This window comes from Sceloporus undulatus, chromosome 4 (assembly GCF_019175285.1).
Source record: "Sceloporus undulatus isolate JIND9_A2432 ecotype Alabama chromosome 4, SceUnd_v1.1, whole genome shotgun sequence".
NCBI lineage: Eukaryota > Metazoa > Chordata > Lepidosauria > Squamata > Phrynosomatidae > Sceloporus > Sceloporus undulatus.
The window spans coordinates 157838813-157862649 of record NC_056525.1 but is presented as its reverse complement, the minus strand read 5'-3'; the positions used below and the strand labels follow the sequence as shown (position 1 = coordinate 157862649).

The following is a 23837-nucleotide window of genomic DNA, read 5'->3' as shown; positions in this document are numbered from 1 at the left end:
ACCCCCCTCACCCGTGGTGGTTTTCATTTAATGTTGCAGGGTAATTTGATGTTTAGTTGTTTTTCGCAGGACTGATGGCCAAAACTTTGGTTTACTTTAAGAGTTTTCTTCTTTCCTGTTGAAGTTTGTCAAGTGTTATGAATGTCAATGGCTTCCTGTGCATTCTGATCATGATAGTTGTTTACATGGTGCCAGCATTTAGGTGTTTAATAAACCAGCATCTTATGCGCCAGGATGGTTTATAATGTGTCTTAGGCTGAACTGCTGATTTTTCTGTTGGCTGTGACTCAGTCTGGCAGTATGTTTTGTTGCTTGATTTGGTGTGTTTGGACACTAGCGTTTTGGTTCCCTGTAGTAGATTGTCGCTAGCTTGCAAACAGTACTGTGGTGAAACTTTGCTGCTTGTGAGATGGTGGCTCTTCTGTATTTGCTGATGTTCAGCCATTATTCGCTGGCTGTGCTTGGTTTGTGGTTTAATAGACCTTTTGGAGGTGTGGGACTTCTTTGCTCTATTCTGTTCTGTGACGCCTTTGATGTATGGTAAACAAAAAATATCTTCCTTTGGGTGGTTTGTTTGTCTTCAACTCCTATGCGGTTTTCGTGGGTCTGGCAACTCTGTCTGGATATCTGATTAAGAAGAATAGTTTTAAGTATTTGGTTTCATCTCTATAGGGATTTTGTAGGTGCGTCCAGGAGAGCATGTTGTTTATGTTGTTTACTTGCCCACCTAGCTATCCATATGCATCATTTCCTCAACTTACACTGTTCGTAATGAGCATTTATATTACGAAGACACTAATGATGATTTTATGATATGACTTCTTTATTACGTAGCGTTATTGTAAATAAACATTTCTGACAAAAAAGGAAGGTTGAATACTTGGTTGTAGAAAGATTGATGTTCATATATAGACATTAAAAGCTCATTCTTCCATCACATTTCTGTTGTTCATACTTTTGTGACAGTCAGAACAATGATAATTATCTTGTTTAATGTTTGCCCAGGGAGTCGTGAGATTTTCTTCCATAAACTGACCAGTGTTTAACGAAAAGAAGGATGAAATGATTCCTGGCAAAGAACTGGACAATTTTGAAATGCTGATAATCAATTTTACAATATCCATCTCTTCACATCATCAGAACTGGTCTTTAGGACGAGGAATGGTGAAAATGGAAAACTGGATTCACTCATGATCCAGCTTTTTAAAAACTATTGTGACAAACCATCTTATATGTGGCACCCAATAGCAACACTGTGAACCGACTTTTGTGTAAAGATTTGAACAGTTAAATGAGAAAACAGAAGACCCCATCGATAACTACGGTGGGAATACTATTATTTCTAAGTTAGGTAGGCTGGATTGAGAGAAGATCCATTTCTACAACAGTAGAAGTTTGGCATATACAAGACTAGGCCACTTCATGGTGTCATTTCTTTTGAATTAGACTTAGAGTTTTCACCCTGTCACACATTGGCTTATCATCTGTTTTCTTTCCTTTGTTCCCCCCTACCCAGTAAAGTGGGCTTTGCTGACACATTTTGGGGAAATTTTGTGTCAGTCTGTTCACGCCTCATGAAAATGGCACCCTAAAGCCAGATAGAGGGGACGTTTCCCTTTGCACCTTCTGTTATTCAGGAAAATATGACTCAGAAACTATTCTGACATTGTTAAATCCACATTTTACAAATTCAGTTTGCTTTGGTCAGGGCAGAACAATAAACTAGAGACCCATGGCTATACTTCGGAATAACGAGAGATGTATTTGCAGAATTTTCTCTCCTCCTGGATAAATTTGGTGAAATACCTGCATTATGCATACCACGACTCTGCAATAGCACCATCAACCATTTCTCTGTCCCAAAATTGGCATGAAACATTTGGACAAGGCCCATGTGAAACAGCTGTTAATCAAAACATGTATATCATATTCCCACATGCATTTGTTTTTTTAAAAAAATGCTGAGAAAGATCAGTTTTTCTGTCTGTTAATATTACCATATAAACTGAGGTGGAAGAATGGAGCTAAAAGTATGAATAATAATGAATGAATACAGTCACCTACTAGAGTTTTCTTCAATAATCAGTGATATTATCTGGGTGTTGAACTGGTAGGAGCACGAGGGGTTTTTTACAGTTACCACTTCCTGAGATCTAAATATTTTGTCCTACAGAGATAATAAGGCTTTAATACGAGTTAAATGACTGTGACTTTATGCTGGGTTTTCAGTCTGTGAGGGAGGGAGCAAAAGTGTCTTTTGTTTATTAAAGCACAGTAGTTGGTCTATGAACGATTTCTTCCTGAAGAACTGTCTTTTTTTTTTTTTAACTGAGTTCGCAGAAATCGACACTGTGATGCAGGCCAACACTATGGTATAAGAAAACAGAGAATTAAAAATATTACAATGTGGTGCAGTAATGGATTATATATCTTTATGTACTATGAGCCGATTTCGCACACACGACATGCATGCAGCCTTTTTTCCATGTGCAGCAAAAGATGTCGGTAAGTACTGTTACCAAAAATTGACCCAGTTTCACAGGCTGATGGTTTTGTGCAGGAAGGAAGCCACAAAAAAGCTTTCTGAGTGGACTATAAACGTCAATGTGTTTCATATACACTGAAAAGAGTTTGGAATGAGGCTGTTTATTAGAAAGTTGACTGGACTAGAACAGCTTGGAACAGGGAAGAGCGCGTTTCCCCTAAAAGCATGCAACATCCATCAACCTTAAGTATATAGATATTTCAGAAATGAAAGTAAAAACTGAGCAACGAACTTGGAGGACTGTTACTTGGAAAGTAGCCAAAACCTTTGTCTTGTTCTCATCTTGCCAACATTGTCTAGCTACTTTGTGTGTGTGGCCTACTAGACATCATACTAACATGTATTGCCTCATCTTTGGTAATGGCTGCATATATAAGGAAAATGTGGAAATATAACATTATACCAATGGCTATACTTTGTGGCAACATGTTCACACCAGGATGAGATGCCAGGCCGTGAGGGAGGGTGGGGCTGTTGATACCCTCTAATGAAGAGATCAGGATTTTCAAATGTCAGCAAGGTCCAATGGAACCAAGCTGAGGCACATGATGGGGGCCGAAGTCAGGAGTATAAGGACAGTAACCCCCATCTTGCCTCTTTACATGAAGCAGCCCACTCTCCCACCCTGAAATGCAATATCAACTTTGTTGGTGCACTTGAGGCCGCGTAGGAATTTTCTCCCCGTTCTCTGGGGTTTTTTGCCTCACCATACTGTGTGCCGAAACTGGTATGGCTTTGGGTGGCTGTTAAATAGGTTTCACTGGCCCATATGGGGTAAAGAACTGTTGGGTATGCACCATTGGCACATCTTTGTGGTGGAAAGGTTAGGCTCTTGTTGAGCTTACACGCGTCAAGGGACGCAGAGTTGTGAGAGAAACCTGCCTTTGGGGGTAAACATGGGGGGTTTGGGCTCAACCTTAAAACTCGAGGGAGTTTGGGGGAGAGTGCTTAGTGTTACTTTTCCTAGGACTTTCGAGGATGCAATTTTGAATCATTGAGATTTACCTCAGTTTCAGTGTGTTTATGCCCAAAGGAAGGCCGAAGAGCAAATCTAGAATTGACACCTAGATTTACCTGGACCCGCAGCAGCTTTTCACTTGAATTAATTTTATCAGTAGTGACATTTAAGGTTGAGGTTCAAGTGCTTAGCTTTAAATAGATTAGGTCAATAAATGGCCCTTTATTCATCCAATTTACGTGTCTGGTACTCATTATTTCATGGTTGGGTATGCAATAGGTTTAGAGTCACATGATGAGGGTTCCAGGAACTAGCTGGTGGAGAATGGCAGTTCAGTAGACTGTTCTTCAGTCCTCCCTTCCTGCTCCTGGCTCCAACTGTCCGCTGGCCAGGCCCAGCAAAGGACTGCTTGGGGGTGATGGGGTGGCTGGGCAAGCAAGGCATGGTAGGGGAAACAAAGGCAGTAGTAAGTATCTCCTCCCTGATGTGTTGGCTCTCTTGGTGGAAAAAACTAGGGCAGTGGATAAGCCAACCGCACTTACTTATCCACTGCCTAGCTCACTTGGCAGCAGAGAACAGAGCAGGTGGAGAGAAAAGGTGGTTGATGGCTGGCAGCACTGCACACTACCACCCACAGGTGGGAAGGGGCTGACTGGGTGTCACAGAGACACATTCCCACACACCACAGCCAACCGAAGTTGTAGGGTTGCCATTCTCAGGACCTCTAAACCAGTGATAAATGTAGGACAAAATTTTAAATGTAGGACACATTTTTTGTGTTCCACATTTGCAATAGGAGCCTCGATGAGGGGAGGCTTTCCCTCCCGGCCTGGGCTCTGGCCCGCAGCAGGCAGCTGCGACACCGGAGCTCGAGCGGGGAGGGAATCCTCCCCAAGGGAGGCTTTCCTCCCCCCTGCCTGAGCCCCAGCTTCACTGGCTGGCAACGGGGACGGGGCCTTAAGGCGGAGAGGGAATCCTCCTTCAGGGAGCTTTCCTCTCTGGCCTTCGCCCCGGCTTCGCTGCTGCGGCGGCGGGGGCAGGGTAAGCGGGGAGGGAATCCTCCCTTTAGGGAGGCTTTTCCCCTCTGCTGAGCCCTAGCTTCGCTGCCTCAGCGGTGGAGGAACAAGGCTAAGGCGGGGAGGAATCCTCCCTTCAGGGAGGCTTTGTCCCTCCGGCTGAGCCCCGGTTTCAGCGCAGCAGCGGGGCAGGGCTAAGGCAGGAGGAAATCCTCCCTTCAGGGAGGCTTTCCCTCCCAGCCTGGGCTCTGGCCTCGCTGCCAGCGGCACAACACCAGATCGCTCGAGCGGGGAGGGAATCCTCCCTCAGCGCCGGGGGCGAGGGCCAAAGCGGGGCGGGAACCGTGCGGATACGAACCCAAAAACCGGGAAGTCTGCCCACAGGCGGGATATGGCAAGCCTACCGAAGTGTCATCTGATGCAGTCTGTACCATTGAAAAACAATTAGTGATGCCTTTGGCTACGTCACTGATGGCAATACCTGTCCAAGACTGAGGTCTGCTTGAAAGGGCTCTCTCTCTTCGCATCCATTAGGAGCAAGACATTGTATGGATAATGTGGGAGAGAGATCCTTGTTGGCTGTTGCATTTTTTGCTGTGAAATACTCTTCTATTGGGCTGATGTGGGGCCAACCACAATAAATACGCGTTTTATTTTTGTTTTGCTTTTTCGTAAAACGATGGGGCCTGGTATGGCTTCATCCGGATTAAAATGGGTCTGGTTTTTTTTGTTTTTGTTTTGTTCATTGTTAATTATTGATTGTTCTTAACTGTTTTAAATTCTTGTCATATTGTTTAATATGCTTTTATTCTCTTAAAAGTGATTCTCACTGCTTTGCATTATTTTAAAACTGTCTAATTTTATTTTGCCTTTCCTCCATGCCATCCTTGGCTATAGGCTGGAAGTAGTAGCAAACAATAAGAGTATCAATTGTCATCACCTCTAGACATTTGAGCTGGAGGAGACTTGGTAGGACAGCAGATGTACACTTGTGTAACATTATACAGCCATACCATTTATTAGTATGAAAAAGGGCAACTCTGGACAAAAGGACTTCAGGAGACTAGCAGTTACACATTGTGCGGCTATTCCATCCCCCCTTAATAGATGTTTGGTGGTAAGGACAAAGATGGAAGGAGGGATGAAAAAATCAAGGAACAACAGTGAGTGGATAAGGAATCACAGGAAGCCATTATAAAATTCAATGGAATGAGGAAGGGCAACAATTCTCATGGACTTGGCAGGGAAAGTCCTCATTAACATTGTGTTCTGTATTCCACTTTATCACCCGTCTCAAAATGTCCCAGTTCTCCCCCTTCTCCCCATTCCTTCTCAGCTTATTTGTTCAAAGTGGGAAAGTATTTTGTTCTCAGTTGATTAGGGGTCTGCAACACTTTATCTGCTACCTCTCAGTGCTATGGCTTGGGCCCAGGATACCTAAAGGACCGCCTCTCCCCGTACAGTCCGCCTCGCCACTCTCAGAACGTCTGGGCAGCAGCTACTAAAGGTGCCGGGAGCTAGATTAGTCTCCACCACTCGGAGGACATTTTCTTAGGCTGCTCCAGCCCTTTGGAAATGCGCTGCCCACAGAGCTCCGCTCGTCCACTACCCTGGCCCAATTTAGGAAGGACCTCAAAACCTCCTATCCAACAGGCATTCCCGAGTAAAATATCCTGTGGGCCTCCCTCCTCCTCTTTCGTGGCCAAGAGGGTGGGCCCTTGGGGCTTATTGTTGGTTTGTTTTAATGTATCTGTTTTTAATGTATTTTTATTGTAATGTTTGTATTTTAAATATGTTGTGAGCCGCCCTGATCGGAGGAAGGGCGGCATATAAATAAAAATTTTATTTATTTATTATTTTATTATGGAATTCTGCCATTTGTAGTTTTGTGAGACATTCAAGCTTCTCTGTCAAAGAGCTCAGATGCCACAATGAATTACAATTCCCAGGATTCCACTAGTTGGAGCCATAGCAGTTAAAGTGGTGTCAAACTGGATTGTGTGTGCAATGTGGATGCAGCTGAAGAAAGGACGAGTGAAATCTTGCCCTTACCAATAGACTTACCAATAGACTCGGGCTAAAGCCAACTGCTGTAGCTTTACTTAGCTTGTATGTGCTTTCTTTTTAACATCTTTTGTCAACTTGACCACAGTCAGATGTTGCTTGGTCACACATGTCCAGGTTTTCATTTGTGAAATGTTGGAGAGTATGTAAAAGCCTTGCCTAAAATACCTTATCTGTGATTCATTTCCTTTATCTGAATCAAAGAAAGAATCAAATGTGATCTGTGAACCACATGGAGGCCATCTGAAGCCACTCCCATATTTGTACATATGCACACACACATACATACACACGCATACTAAATGAAAAAGCCTCACACATTCACTGGGGGCATTGTAAAGCAATTTGTTGGGGGTGGGGTGTTCTACAGTATGTGGGATATTCCTTCCAAACCAGAGGCAATCTTTGGTCAGTTTTTTTAATCCGGGGAAAAAATGTAATGAGAGTACTCCCAAGTATCGCTATCACTCTATAAAAGTAGCATGTATCTTCACCCTGAATTGAATATTGATTTCTTATGATATCCAAAAGAAAGTAAAATAGTGCCTGTGCAATTGTCAACTCAAAAATGTTTATCCACTTCTTTAGGTTTTCCTTGGATCGTCATACTGACCTTGACAGGATCTTCAATATACATTCTGGAAATGGATCTATTTATACTTCCAAAATGCTTGACCGAGAAATATCGCAGTGGCACAATCTTAGTGTGATAGCAGCTGAAATCAGTAAGTCCATTGTTCATTTGGTTCCATTGTTATTCTCTCCATTTGTGAGAAGCAGAAAGAAAACATCTTGGCAGTGTAAAAGGTCTTTTGATTTTATTTGTTCCTCTCCAGAAAGTGAAATAGGGTTATGACTAGCAGGAAATGAAAAGTTTATGAATAACAGGATGTCACTGTTATACATGACTCCCTATCCAGGACACCTGCTGGGTTGGATGTGCATTGAGCAGTCGCACCCAACCTGGGTTCCTTCAAATGTTTTGGTGTACAATTTCCACTATTAGCTATGCTTGTTGAGGCTAATGGGAACTATAAGCTAAAGTACCTCAGTTTCTAGGTTTGAGAAGGGTGGTATAGTCAGAAATAACACCATTCCTGTTTAGTTCTCTTCCCACTTTTATCTTCTCAGCGACTAATTGATGTAATTGCCAATTATCTAAACACAGCCACATGCATGCCTCTTTTGCTACTCATTATCCATATAGTTGGACTGCAGTTATCTGAAAACACCAGAAACATTCTCAATTCATACCCAGCTGGTTGAGGTGAAAAGTTTTTCATCTTTTCCCATAGGATTCCTTTTCTTGTTAGATGGTAGCTAAGTCCAAGGGCTTATGAAACTTGGATTTTCATTCCTGTGTATGCAGAGTTATACTAAATAATTTAATGGAATGGGAGGTGATAATCAAAATAGATATAAGGAAAATTGTGTGCCACTGGTATCCCATGATTATTTCTTAATAAAAACCCTGATATTTTATGTTAGAGAAAAGGTGAGCTTTTTCCAGGAAAGGGACCAATGCAACGGGCAGGAGGTCCTGTTCACTTTAGTGGAGCTAAGACAGAAAACCTCCGTAACACTGAGCCAATTTCTCTATATGAGCTCTTTTCAAAAAATCCATTATATGCATTACTTCAGTGAGGCACCATAGACCAGAAGATTATTACTAATTTAATGACAGAAAGAAAATTATCAGTAGTCTTTTACAGAAAATGAAAGATCCCCACCAACACCTTCAGAATGGTTTTTTATGAAGTCTGGGCTATCAATATAATTACCAAAGTAATCATGCTTATACAGATCAGAGAATGACATCAGCTAGAAAATCACTTTATATAGAAAAGTAGTTACTGGATGAAAAATTCCCTTATAATATAAAATCATAACCACTTTGTTGAATTGGTATGCATACAATGATTGATATGCAGCATACAAGGTTTTTATCCTATTTAATTTAGTACACACATTAAAATAAATTTAAATAAATAGTATAACACAGCTACAACCCAGGGCCTGTCATACCATTAGGTAGAATGAGGAGCAACCCGCACTCCCCCAGCTATTTCCCTGAAAATCTAGTCATTCACTAAGCTTGGAGGACAAAACTTGTGCTCACTACAGCCTGACATGCAGCCCCAAATTAGTAAATTTCTTTCAGTTGTTGTGAAGGACCTTGTCAGGGTTTAGTAAAGGTTCAACTGCCACTTCAGATGGGCGCGTTACAGACCGCCCCTTTGGGGTGGCCTGTAGGCGCACCTTTCCCCGCCGGATCGGGACCTCAGCGGCCAGAGCGGCAGCCGCTGAAGCCCCGATCCGCCGCTTTCCGGGCTGCGGGGAAGCGGCAAAAGGCCCCTTCCTTGCAGCCTGGAAAGGGGTGTCCTTGGGGCTACAAGCCCCAAGGACACCCCGTGGCGGCGGGGAGAAGGAGAAAGGGGCTTTCTCCTTTGGTCCGCTGGGCGCAGCCGTCTGAAGGCTGCGCCCAGCGGACCAAACCAGGAAGGAGCTCCGAAACGGAGCTCCTTCCGGGCTCACGGAAAGGGCGCCCTAGGCACCCTGCCGCGACCCCAATACGTGACAACCGCGCCGCCTCGTTTGGAGGTGACGCGGTCGTCACATATCGATGGCGCTGGCCGTATGGAATGGCTGCCACCATTTTGTGCACACACAGCGCGCACTTGGGTTAGGGCGGTGCAGAAGCACCGCTCCGTCTTAACCCTAGTACGTGCTACACGCGTACTTTTTAGCCCGTCTGTAACGGGCCTTGGTTTCTATTTGTACAATGGGTGGCAGTTTAACCCTGAACCCACATACAAGTGCACTTTGGTTGTGGGGCTGGATCATATATAAAAAACTGAAGACACAAATTTGGAGAAAGACAGACAGACAGACCTTTTTGAGCAGATGGCTTCCAACCAAGGCCCTTCAGCCTTGATACAAAAAACAGCTCCTCGAAATTTAGCAGAAACCAGCCCTTCTGTCTCCATTACATCTGACACTAATTTATTTATTTGGCAGATGCTTTTGTGAGTCTGAGACATGGGGAGAAGTTCGTCAAAAATTGTTGTATCTCTTAGGTTCCCAATCCAGCTATATATAACATAGGGCATTAAAAATTAATCTACTGACATAGTCATAGTCATCTCTGTTAACATTCACAATTTCAGCATGGGTCTTGTGTCTCTAGCTTTGATGTCACCTGATGTGGGTATCTAGAAGCAGATTGTGGGTAGTGGTGGTCTGCCCTGCCCTGCCCCACTCCCCTCCCCTCCCCTTCTATTATCTTCCTCATCAACTCCCCCTCCCCAGTCATCTGGCTATTGCCCACCCAGATCCCACCCAAGGCTGTTGGGGACCAGGCAGGTAGTTTGGCAAATAAAACAGTGGGAGGGGATGGAAGGGGCATGTCCTGCCCTTCCTTCTCTGGGATCTTGGCTACCTCACCCAAATGAGCCACAGCACCAGAGAAGGTGGGAGGGATGAGAAGTGTAACCCCTTCCCCTCACCCCATAATGATGCCATGAAGACTCCCAGGAAACTGACCATAAACCATTGGTCCAATTCCTAAAACAATTTCTTTTGTATGTCAGAATCAGGGATGGGTAGGTCCAGCTAAGCCCACAACAATAATAAGTGAGAAAACTGGACTATGTGTGGGGCCTGGACTGAGTCATATATGGATTGGTTCTCTGACACAGACCACTAACATGTGATCTTGCTGCCCCTTACTCTACTTACCTGGACATGATGGGAGGAAGGGTTTACAGCGTGTGCCATAGTAGCGCTTTTAATAGAGCTGCCACATATGCCTTTAGCCTGTGGCAGTATTTAGCACTACAAGAGCCTTTGTTTTTTTGGCAGTACTGTATGAGGCTACACATGTCCAGACAAAGTCCAGCATGTTATAAATGGCTGGCTTTTTAATATGGTAGATGTAAGAATTCAGATGTAGTATCCTTTAGAGCAGGGGTAGGCAACCTTTTTGAGCTGGGGGCCGGGTTGCTGTCCCTCAGACAACTGGGGGGCCGAAGCCAAAAAAATAAATAATTAAATAATTTTTAAAACATTTAAATATATAAATAAACCAGGGCAAATGTAGGACAAAATTTTCAAATGGAATACACTTTTTTTAAAAAAATGGAGGACACGCAAAAAAATTTGCTGATTTTTTAAAAAATGTTAATATAAATGCATGTTTCTGAAGCTTCTATGGACAATTGCCCCCCCAAAGGCCCTGGCGACAATCGGTGGCAGGACCGGGCTGGGGACGGTCCCAAGGCCTTGCCGGGCCGCATCCGGCCCGCGGGCCGCAGGTTGCCTACCCCTGCTTTAGAGGTAAAGAGCTAGCATGGTGTTTGAGCATTGGGCTGTGACTGTGGAGATAAGGGCTTGATGCCCTGCCTAGCCATGGCAACCCACTGGGCGACATTGGGCAAGCCACACATTCTCAGTCCCAGAAAACCCCTTAGGGTTGCCATAAGTCATGGGATTTTTTATGCACGCACAAGAACAAAAGGACAAGGGCTTGAATCTACTCTATTTTAATTTTTGTTGTTAATTTTGCAAAAAATAGCCTTTTATTTTGCAGAAGATGCAACTTTTTTGCTCAAATTATTTGCATACCCACAGAGAGAGAGGGGGGGCAATGGTAGAGAGACAAGAACACCTAGGGTTTTTTGTTTGTTTGTTTGTTTGTTTGTTTTTGCTTTCAAGCATAAGAAAGAATGTTTTGTGCAGTGTTGCCAACAAGCATCAAAGATATTCCCTGGAATGTTTTACCAAAATCCAAAATCCCTGGAAATCCCCAATATTTACTGGAATATTCAGTCAAAACCCCCAGAAAGACATGAATTAAACCCCCCCCCCAATTCCGGGAATTCCCTGGAAATTGGCAATGCTAGTTTTGTGTCCATGCACGCACAGACACACACTTACACTAGGATAAAAAAAGTCCCAAAATTTCAACAAAACCAAAATAAAATAAAAAATGGAGTGCAAAACTAAGCAAATGTTTGCATGCCTAGTCAGCAGTTTGGTAGCGATCAATTTTGACGCACCAGACTGCAGCCATGCCTCCAAAATGAGTCCAAACATGCAGATAGTTGCATTGATTCATATCAATGAACCAGAGCTAGATCTCTTTAGCTCTACCCACAGCAAGCTGGTATTAAAGTTAATGTGCATTAATTACTCAATAAAGAAAAGCCCATCTCAACCTATTTTGTATTACTACAGAAGCCACCCATAAAAGCGGTCTCCCCACTGCCATTATTGTCCAAACCTGAATGGGGTGGAAAATGATATTATTATCCATACTAATCAAAGCCTGCCTAGTCTATTAACACAGAGGCTGCATCCATACTACATAAATAATGCATTTAGACTCTGCTTTAACTCAGGGGCTCCATGGGTGTGTGTGGGAGGTTTGGACTGCTTTGAAGGACAGCCTAAGTGGGGAATGGTGTCACTGTTCTTCAAATGTCTACCTTTTGGCAGAAATGGGCTGTGGTATTCATCTATGTCCCTTTAAAACCCTGATGATCAGCAGAAGGGAAGGCTGTAGGGCAAGGATCAATGGACAGAGAAAAGAGAGACCCCAGTTTTATTTTGTTTTTAAATACTTTTTAAAAATATATATATTTAAAAACATTGTATCTTACCAAATTTTCACTTTTTCACAAATTTTCACATGTATGGAAATACATTTAGGTTGTGCTTATGATATTGTAATGTAAAGGTATAATAGTATTACTTTTTTTTTGTAGTTTATGTCACAACTATTGCCATTACATTTGGTGGTCTATGGGAATTATGACTTACACATTCCAGGATTCCATAGCATTGAGCCATGACAATTAAAGTCATGTCAAACTGCATTATTTCTGCAGTGCAAATGCAGCCGACTCCTGTTTTTAACCCAAAATTAGTTACAAGTGGTCCTAAGAGTGAAGCTCAACATTTCCTATCAAATTCTGATTCTAACATGAAAGGAGCCCCATGTTATTGTACTCTGTAATTCTACATTGGCTGGGGCATCTAAAGTTTTCGTTAGCAGGTGGAAATTTATTATCTTAAGTTTTAAAACATGCAGCTTTTCTGAGGCCTTGTGCTTTACTTCTGCTACTGAAGATAATCAGTTTTTTAAATGAGATTGGTCATTTTCTCTGCTTTGACAGACAACCCCAAAGAGATGACTCGCGTTTCTGTTTATGTCCGAATATTGGATGTGAATGACAATGCACCACAGTTTGCTGTGTTCTATGATACTTTTGTGTGTGAGAATGCAAGAGCAGGACAAGTAAGTCATTTATGTAAATGCTTAAAGCTCTTTGGTTTTGTTATGGGAACAGGCACCAAGCCATTCATTGGCACAATCATGCATCTATTCCTGAAAAGTGAAAGATTGCTTATGAGGGTGCAGCCTGGGAAATGGAACTTGAAAAGGGAGAAAATGGCTGCCAGGGAATCAGACGCCAGACTTCCCCAGTAACACTTTGCTGCTACATCAACATTTCAGTTATAAAATGGCTTTCTTGTAGGGCCCACAAACAGGGCATTGTGTTTTTAAAACTTTTATATCCTCCACCCCACCCCTGCTGTTTCTATTTGGTTGTTTTCCTCACTGTGTCTATCGTAAAAGACAATCTCTTAATTGCATTCAGTAGAGGAAAACACTATATGTTATAAAAAGTAATTTGTAATCAAATATGATTCCTCTCCCTTCCACATCATCCTTCAGTACAGAACTCAATTGTGCTTTGAGTTGACATGGATGGTGTTCTAAAAAATCATTGTCAGCATTTCATTTTTATGCAAATGCCAATTTATCTCAAAAGGCTTTCTGTAGACAAATCACACAAAAGCTTAAAAGTTCCTCATATCAGAAGGGCAAACATTTGTTTTGCTTTGCTTCTCTGAGAGATGCTTTGAGCTGTCCTTTGATCAGTGTGAAATGACTTTGCCATCAAGAGTAGCAAAGTATCAGCCATTAGAGCTTGATGAAACTCCCAGTTGTGTCTCTGAAGACAAAAACAGTCCTGGAAACTTCAGATTGGAAGAAGGAAGGGGGGCAGTTTAACCCTTTCACTCCATTGTTATTTTTCAGTTCAAAATTACTCCTTCTCCATTATTGCTTTCCTGCTGGTAGGGGGAAACTTGGAGAAACAAAAACAACTTTGAGGGGAGATTTCTGAGCAGGTAAAGCTCAAATAATATGTCCTTCCATTCCTTCCTAGAAGGCAGAGGCAGCTTCTGCAGGAATAGATTTTTAGAGGGTTTAGGAGAATTAGCAGCCAGAATATTTTAAACCTTGAATCAAGGCAAAGAAGACGAGAGTGCTATGCCATCTTGGAAAGATTGCTGCTATTATCTAGGGCTGAGCTTCATCCTTTTCAACAGATCTTTTGACTCAGAAGTCCAGAAAAACCTTTCTTGCTGGTAAAATGCATTTTCTACCAGCAGGGATGGTTGTCAGCAGCCTACCAATGGTCTTTTTCTCTCTCTTTCAGCATATGAATATAATAGTAGGCAGAAATGAGAGTAGGAGGCACTATACAGAGTGACATCAGGACAATGTTAAGTGATTATTTAGCAATAGCAGCTTCATTTATATACAGCTTCATACAGCATTAAGAAGTCTCTAAGCAGTTTACAACTGTAAGCTAATTGCCCTCAACAAGCTGGGTACTCATTTTAGCTACCTTGGAAGAATGCAAGCCTGAGTCAAGCCTGAGCCCCTGTTTGGTATCAAACTCGCAACCTTATGGTTTGTGAGCAAGTGGCTGTACTACAGGTATTTAACTATTCTGTCACCGGGGCTCCTGATATTTATTTGATCATTTCAAATATATTCCACCTTTCTCCCAATGAGTTCAAGGCCCCTCTCCTCATCAGCTTTTCCTCACTGCAATCCTGGGAAGGAGGTCAAATCCAAAAACATTGGTTTGCTTCTGGTCACCCATTATATTTTATGGCTCACTGTGGAATAGAACTTGGATTTCCCAAGTTTCAGTCCAACATTTTGAACATTTCAACCCACACTGGTTGTTTTGGTATCACCCCTACATAGTATCAGCATGAAGCCACATTCATTCTGCCTACTGTTAAAACAAACTTGCAATGAAACATATAAATGGGTTAATTCCACCTTTGCTCCTCATACAAGACTTTCCAAAATGTAAACGAAATGGAGAAGCCAAACTGGGGAAGAGACCGGAGAATTTCATCTCAGCCTTATTATTTGTCCTCATTGCTCTTTTTGCACCGGAAATACATTTTAGTCTTCTTGTACTCTTCAAGTTTTAGACTGGATGTTCTTTGTTGTTGTCTTTTTAAAGTTTTGAACTCTGGTTGACATAAGTAGGTACACCATTTCAGGGTTCAAATAACGGAGGAAGGAGAGAGAAAATTCTTACAAGCATGCTCTTGAATAGATTTCACATTAAATTGCAGTTGAAGAGCTACTGTTGTCATTACTTTTTATACTCCATAATTACTAAATCTGTTTTGTCAAACAGTCACTTGTTTTCACAGCAAAGATAGATGTATCTTTGGCACACATGCACAGCACAGAAAGCATCATGTGTTTCTTCAAAACAGTCACTTAGTATTTGGAACCCCAAATTGCCCAGCATTAAAGGAATGAACTCAACTTGTTGGAATATATATGGGAATAACTGTCTCTTCTACACTGGATTCCCAGTGGACACAACACATGTTACATTACACAGTATCTCATTGAGATAGTGTTTATGTAGGCGGAAGGAAGTAATTCAGGAGACCTGTGCGTGTTTTTTTGTTTTTTTTTTTTATGAAGCACTTTCTGTTCAAATGTTAGAGAGGACATTTATTTAAACTCAGGAAATAGCATTTCTATTCAAATATCAGTGATATATACTATTTAACAAAGTATATGTGAGAGACTTATGGATGTCCTTTAATATTTTTTTGTCTGTAAACATTTGAGATATTAAAATCATTACTAGCCATTTGAATCTTCTGAGCTGCCATGCATACTGTGCCATGCCATAGTATTCTTATCCACCATAAAACCCTCGAGTCTGTAAGAAAGAACTTTTCCTTCCCTTTCAAAATGAAGGATGAAAAGAATGTCACTGATGTTTAGCAGAACAGTTCTGTTGGCATCATTGAAAGTATCCAAGTTACTACTGCAAAAGGGTGTAGTAAGGTCTGCTAAAAAGAACCCAAAGAAGCATGAAACGTGGCCATGTGTTTCCTGCCCTTGCATTAAACCAGAAATGGGAAAGTGTGGGAAACTAGGGGGCTGCACTAGCCCTCCAGGAAGCCTTGGAGGACTGCACATATATATACACATCTCTCCAAAAGCCCTGGGGACTGTGTGTCACCTGCGGGCCACATTTTGCCAGCTCTGAATTAAGCCACAGCTTTGTGTGAAGTTTGAATGAAGACACTGTAAACAGCAAAAGATGTTTTGGGAGTAAGAATCTTTTCAGTGTCTTGGCTCCTCACTGTTTTCCCCCTTTGGGCTCCAAGGAAATTGGAACATATCATAGGTATGTATGTATATTGCTATCCACACAAACCTGTCTCATTTTTTCACATCATGAGAGGATGGCTTATGAGAGTCCTGTTTCTATGTCTCTGGCTGGAAGAGAGCAGCAGAAGAGGTGCCTCATAATGCATAAATGAGACATGGGCTGGCTTCAAAGATCATGAACCAAACAGAAAGCTGTTCCTTTGTTCCTTCATTTATCTCAGTCTAAAATACTTCCCCTCAAAAATAATGACATTAAAACTCCAGTCAATGATGTAATGTGTATCCAGTTTTCCTTTGTTGTTTAGTGAGAATAATGTTTGGCATGATGAACCATGCAAACAAATAAACAAAAATGTTGTATAACCATCCTTTGAGAGCACTTTCAGTGAAGACAGCCATGTTACAAATCTAACCTTGTTTTTGTTTTCACCTACAGCTAATACAAACCATAAGTGCAGTTGATAAGGATGATCCTCTTGGAGGACAAAAGTTTTTCTTCAGTTTAGCTGCTGTTAATCCCAACTTCACAGTCCAGGATAATGAAGGTATAACGCATAGATTACTCAGGGTGTAAAATGCTAAATCCTTTATGTGCATTTCAGTAGTATGTGTGTAGTAGCTGGATAACTGTATTTAATAAATCAGCACAAAAATCTTGAAAGCATAGCTAAAAATTAGTAATCTGCATCAAAGTTTGACAAGGGTGAATTAGAAGGGATCCCCCCCCCCCCTCGGTCTGTTGAATCACTGAACTCTTCATATAGTAAAGCCTATCTTCTAACCTCTGGAATTGAGTAAGTTCACATAATTATTTCTTTTCAAATTAGCAATAATGTTCAGCATTAACCGTGTGGTGGGAATCATGAGAAAATGCAACATCTTGTGTGTCTTTTGCTTGCATACATTTACAGAGATGTATCTTATTCATTCATTCATTCATTCATTCATTCTATCCTACCTTTCTCCCTGAAGGGACCCAAGGTGGCTCACAATAATATCATATGACTAATCTAGTTATCATTTTGCTATTATTGTGCACCTTCAAGTTGTCTCCAATTTATGACATCCCTAATTATAAATCAATAAATTGGTTTCAATAAATGACACATATACACACCACATACAAGCCAACTGTTGTGTTTGGTACATTGGTTGCACAGCCATTTCACCAAATATTAGGGGAAGGAACAGTTGTTTTGAGTGAAGAGAAAGTGAAGAAAAAATTCAGAGGGACTGCACATTAAGGATAGTAACTTGCATTATTATTATTCACATGGATGGGATGGGCTGTCAAGTAAACCCAGAAATGTAACTTCTTGTCTGAAAGCTACATGCACAAGACAGTAAACTCCTTCTTTGTGGGAAATGTTAGCTTAAGCTCTGTTTAGATTTGATTATATTTTAATACTGAAGACACATCTTTGTTTTCACGACTGGGTTGTAATATTATGTCTTGTTTGTGATTTATTGATATAGATAACACTGCCCGAATTTTGACAAGAAGGAATGGCTTTAGCCGGCATGAAATAAGTACTTATCTGCTGCCAGTGGTGATTTCAGACAATGATTATCCCATCCAAAGTAGCACTGGCACACTGACTATCAGGGTGTGTGCCTGTGACAGCCGAGGCAATATGCAGTCCTGTAATGCTGAAGCTCTGCTCCTTCCAGCAGGCCTCAGCACAGGAGCTCTCATTGCCATTCTGCTCTGCATCATTATTCTGCTGGGTAAGTTACAAGGGAACTATCACTCACTAAAGGGAAAATGTTAGGCTTTGCCAGACTGCATCCTGAACTTAGTTTTGTAAACACAGCTCCTCATATACTTATAAAAGCCTGCAGTAAGCTGGATGCTTTTCAGGTGATCAAATTGTGTGACATTTAAATTAGATTATAGGGCACTATTGTGCTAGTGAATCACCTGCCGGGATTCAGGTTTTAAACTTTAAGTTGTAAACTGCTGTGCTAAAATCTTCATGTCAGGAATAATAGGCTCTGCCATCACTGAAACTAACATTGTATGCATCTCTCATTCTGGCACTCTGGAGTCCCACATTATTTTTCTGCTTAAAAGCCTCATGAGCTTTCATGCCACTCCTGGAAAGGGTCAAACATACCCATGCCTCTATTTCACTAGAGATCCACACATACTATTACCAATTGAGTAAGATCCACGCACAGCATTATCAATTGTGTGTGCACACGCACACACAGTAAGTGTAAGCATCCCTCAAAATCCCAGGATGCATATGTAACCTTATTTCTCATAAAGCAGCTTTGCCATCTTATTTCACAAGGGGACCCCTTTGTGTGAAACAAACTCAAAATTTGTCAGAAAAGAGAAAACACACGTCCTGTAATGCCTTAGAATGAAATGTGTGAATCAGTCCTTCCTCATTGAAGTGTGTCTGTAGTGAGATAATACGGGTGAATGCCTTTTTCTCCCCCCTCATGCTCTCTCTCTCAATTTGACATCTACTTTTTAAAACAAAAAGTCTTCAGTCTCCATCCTGTTCCCCCCACAAAAACTTCTGACAGCCCAAATACTATTTATTAATTTACTTTGTGAATGTGCCTTTCCTACATAGTATACAACACAAATGAGTGAATAACTTAAAACAGTTCCCCTTAATAGGGATATTGGGGTCAATTAAATGTATTTTCACTGAAGATTTGCAATTAGGTTTGCTGTCACTTTATTCCTCAAATGAGGCATTCTTTCCTCGTAAGCATATAGATCTGAGGGAAATTATATGGGAACACAGGTGTCGAGAAGCAGCTGTCAAAGTTTGAAATGATATTAATGAGTACTTTTTTGAAGCAAAAGAACAAAGGCAGCATTAGTTAAGTATTGCATTTTGTATTCTATAGTTTTTTTTAAAAAAAAAGTAATACAAGAGCTGGGTTGCTTTTTGTTGGAGTACTATTTTGTACTTGCAGCAAATTCAGCATGGACAAAAGAAAATGCTTTCACATCATGTCTAACTATATTAAAGAATTGCCTACCACAAAACTTGATGATGGAGGTTAATTTCTACTTGTTTGAAAAGAATTAATCAAATCAGTGGTTCATAAATGAAAGGAACTTCCATGTTCAGATGTGGTTTGCCTTTGTTGCAACAGAGTTTGTCCACTGTTTTTATACACGTTCTGAGAGTGTCAAAAGCACATGTGAGCATTCAGATGTTTTTGGATTGCAGCTTCTATCTGGTCTAGGCCTTGCAGCCAGTGGTGATGATGGGAATTACAGTCTAACATATGGAAGGACGCAAGGTGTTCAACCTTTCTCTAGAGCAGTGGTTCCCAAACTCCAAATTATTTGGGCTTCATTTCCTAGAAGACCCAAACAGCTTGGCCAACACTAAGGGATTTTGGGAGCTGAAGTCCATAAAATCTGAAGGACCACAGTTTGGGAACCATTGCTCTAGAGCAGGGGTAGGCAACATTTTTGGGCCGGGGGCGGGTTGCTGTCCCTCAGGCGACTGGGGGGCCGAAGCCGGGGGTGGAGCTTCCACCCTCCGGGGGTGGGGCCGCATGCCGGGGGTGGAGCTTCCACCCTCTGGGGCGGGACCACGTGCCGGGGGTGGAGCTTTCACCCTCTGGGGGCCAGGCCTCCCCATCTTTGCAGGCCCCTAACGGGGCCCCAGGCCCTGTCAGAGGCCAGCAAAAAAGCCTCTTGGAGGACCCCAGCGACGGCACCGGGCCTCCAGGAGGCCCGCTGCTACCGCCAGAGCCCTGAAATAGGGCTGCGACGGCGGCATTGGGCCTTCCAGAGGCCCGCTGCTGGCGCCAGAACCCTGTTGGAGGGCGCCAGCGACGGCATCAGGCCTCAGGAGGCCCGATGTGGCCGCCGGGGCCCTCGAATAGGGCTCCGATGGCTTCAGCGGGCCTTCCAGAGGCCCGATGCGGCCGTCGGAGCCCTATTCAAGGGCTCCAGCGGCCGCATTGGGCCTCCTGGAGGCCGAAGTCTCGCGCGAGACTTTGCCTCTGGGCGCCGCCATTTTGGGCGAAAAAAATGACGGTGCCCAGAGCGGCAAAAAGCCTCTGGGCCCACCATTTTTTCACCCCAAAATGGCCGCTACGTTAGCGCGACCTCAAAGAAGGTGCCGAGACTTCGGTCCATTTTGGGGGGGGAACATTTTTTGCCCGGCGGCGGCAGCAGGAACCACCCCCCTGGGGCCGCCAGGAAGGCCTCCGGGGGCCGGATCCGGCCCCGGGCTGGAGGTTGCCGAACCCTGCTCTAGAGTAAAGGTTGACTAGACAATGGTTGATATACTACATCATTACACAGTTCTGCACACAGATGCACATACTTATCCACCTATCCAGCAGCTGTCATCTGCTGAACATGCTGTTACTGCTTATTGGTGAGCAAGAAAAGAGGAATCAATTTAATTAATCAATCACTTTATTACTATCTCTCCTTTTCTCCATGTTTGGGGCTCTACATGGCTTATAGAATAATAATAAAAAGGTATAGCTACAGCCACAAATAGCTTTAAACATATGAAAAAAGATTAATATTAAAATAATAGTAAACCATCTATAGAATTGAAACCATATAAACACTATTTTATGAACTTACAAATCAATCATTTTATTAATTCAGAATACAAAGAAGCAGCTAGTTCTGGAGAGTAGAGATGAGCATATGTTGTCAAATGAATCTTCATGGTCTGAATTCCTCTCACTCTTACTAAGCAACAGCAGCATGAATGAAATAAAGAATGAAATATCTATTTATATCCCGCCTCTTCCATTTTGGGGATTGAGGCTGGTAACAACACGGTTTATACAATACAAGGCAATAAAACCAGCAGAAACCCCCGAATCCCCAACCCTAAACCTCCCTCCCAAGACTAGTCAAGCAGTAAGGTTCCTTCCCAAGACTTGAGAGCTGCAGGATGGTGTGAGTTTTTTGTATGGAGTGCAAGGGCAAGTGAGTAGCCCTCTGTACCCAGTGGAAGCTATGCATTCCTAAACTGCACTTACATGTATCTAAGTCATTACCAGTATGTCAGCCAAGATTTGATTCTACCAGATAATTATTTATGCATTTTCATTTCACTTTGCTGCTCAAGATCAGAGTTAGTGCTTGCTCGTATGCCTATGTGGACTTCTATAAATATTTCTGTACACACGTAATATGATTTAATCCACATTTATAGTCAAGAGTAGTAGATAGCAAGCTATCCTCATGAAGGAGCACTACCAAACATACAAACAAAAAAAGAAACCCAAAAACTGAAATCAAGAATGCAAATAATAGCCAAAGGTATTTGGGTGTAAGTTCTGATACTTGATTAAACCTGTTCTTCCTCATTTCCCTCCAAGTTATAGTGGTATTGTTTGCCGCTCTAAAGAGACAGAGAAAGAAAGAGCCTCTGATCCTGTCCAAAGAAGACATTAGAGACAACATTGTGAGTTATAATGATGAAGGTGGTGGAGAAGAAGATACACAGGCTTTTGATATCGGCACACTGAGGAATCCTGCAGCTATTGAGGATAAGAAGCTCCGCCGAGATATTATACCAGAAACATTATTTATACCACGGAGGACTCCTTCCGCTCCAGATAATACAGATGTCCGAGATTTCATTAACCAAAGGTTAAAAGAGCATGATAATGACCCCTCTGCACCACCGTACGACTCCCTGGCAACCTACGCCTATGAAGGAAATGATTCTATAGCTGAATCCCTGAGTTCTTTAGAGTCTGGCACTACCGACGGAGACCAAAACTATGATTACCTCAAGGAATGGGGCCCACGATTTAATAAGCTTGCTGAGATGTATGGTGGAGGTGAAAGTGATAAAGACGCTTCCTAACCTGCAGTAGGATATACAGTTTTTGTTCATTTAAAAGGAAGTAATTTTAAAGACACCTTCTCCACGTGACAATATTTGATGTTCAGGAACGTTCTCCTGCCACTCAGCACAATATTTTTTCCCCTCTTCATTCTGTTTGGAACTTGCTCATTGATGTCCTTTCTTTTCTCTTGTAGACTGTCACCTGGAATATATACAGCAGTTAATTTAATCCCTTTCCAAAAGCCAAAGCTATTGAAATTCAGTGTCATCCATTTTATTAAAGAAACAATACACTCTGTTTGAGTAGGTTTAGACTCTCTCAAGCAATCATAGATACAAGTTGCTTCTGTTGAATACATGTTCTACACTTGCAAGTGCAAATTCTAAGAAAAGAGACCCAAATTGTGATCCGCAAAGGGTCCAGCATGCACCTTCCACATGCACACCCACCTACTTTTAAAAAATATGTTTCTTTCTCAGAAACTGCAACCAGAGTACTTATATATGCATACTTATTACTATATACAGTTTATTAAACTGATTCATAAAAGAATACTCCCACCAGACTCAACATACCGAACATAGTGGGAATATTTTTTCTTTCTTTTGTCCTTTTTCAATTATTATTATTATTATTATTATTATTATTATTGAAACAAAAAGTCCTCTGATAAACAGCAAAGTGCTCTAAAACCCACCAGGTTTTATTTACCCAGTTTTATTCAATAATTGCCAATACTTTCCACGGCAGGCCTAATACAGGATGTTCTGTTTGAGCAGTTTTTAGAAAAAGGAATATATTTCTTTTAAAAATCAGTTGCTTGCACAGAATTTCTGTGTACTTCTTTTGGACTTATGGCCCAAAAGAGGGGGGAGGGAGGGAGAAAATAATATGCCCTTATTCTGTACATTAAAAAAAATCCCTGAAAATGTACACGTGGTGTTAATGTGATATGCAGCTGGTTTAAACAAAAAAACAAAAAAGAAGAACAAAAAATACTTTGTGCAACTTCATTCATCAGATTCTATCTGCCAATGTTTTATATTTATATTTTTGTATTTATTTTTAAGAAATAAACCAGTTTTATAACAATGTAGTTTTCTGCCTGTTCTATAAAGTACTGGGGGAGGGGGTGTATTACCGGTTTAAGGTTTCATTCCTATGCCACCTTATCTGCAAGTACATCCCATTGGACACATTAGAACTTAGATAGGATTTACTATTGGAGAATCTAAAAGAATTCATTCCATGACGTGGAGTCAGCTAATAAAGGTAAAAGTTTCCCCTTTGATGTGAATTTCTAGTTGTGTTCAACTGTAGGGGGCAGTACTCATCTCCATTACGTAGCTGAGGCAGCCACATTGTCAAAAACGACTTCCTGGTCATGTGGCCAGCATGATGCATGGAATGCTGTTACCTTCCCACTAAAGTGGTATCCAGTTCTGGGAAAAGAGCAGGATACAAATAAATAAATAAATAAATAAATAAATAAATAAATAATATATACACACACACACACACACACACACACACACACACACACTTGCACTTTTACATCCTTTTGATCTGCTAAATTGGCAGAAGCTGGGACTAGTAGTGGGAGCTCATTCCATCACACATTGCTTGGGTCTCAAGCTGCTGATCTGCCAGCCTTGTGGTTGTCAGAGTTGGTGTCTTAAACACTGAGCCACCACGTCTCATTGGAGCCAGTTAATACCACTATCTAAATATGTTTTATGCATCTCTGTGTGGGATCATATTGTTTCCAGACAATTAGAAACTGCTACTTGGTTAATACTTGGATGGGAGATCACCAATGGATGCCAGGTGCTATAGACCCTGGCTGGTGTTCATTTGCATGTACTGAGTCTTGATTCTGGTGTTTTTCAGTTGTTGAATGGCAAGGCCTCAGGGTGTCTATTTGAA

At 41.8% G+C, this 23837-nt stretch overlaps 1 protein-coding gene across 1 annotated transcript in view; it reads left to right on the top strand.

Annotated features, from left to right (window-relative positions):
- Positions 1-23003, top strand: part of CDH10 (cadherin 10) — a 153348-nt gene extending 130345 nt beyond the window's left edge. Inside the window, exons 7-12 of the mRNA XM_042464401.1 lie at positions 5627-5682; positions 7127-7308; positions 12760-12881; positions 16537-16645; positions 17577-17828; positions 21435-23003. Coding sequence (XP_042320335.1) covers positions 5627-5682; positions 7127-7308; positions 12760-12881; positions 16537-16645; positions 17577-17828; positions 21435-21928 — 1215 coding nt within the window. The 3' untranslated portion in view covers positions 21929-23003. The remainder of the gene's footprint in view (positions 1-5626; positions 5683-7126; positions 7309-12759; positions 12882-16536; positions 16646-17576; positions 17829-21434) is intronic.
- The last annotated feature ends 834 nt before the right edge of the window (positions 23004-23837 follow it).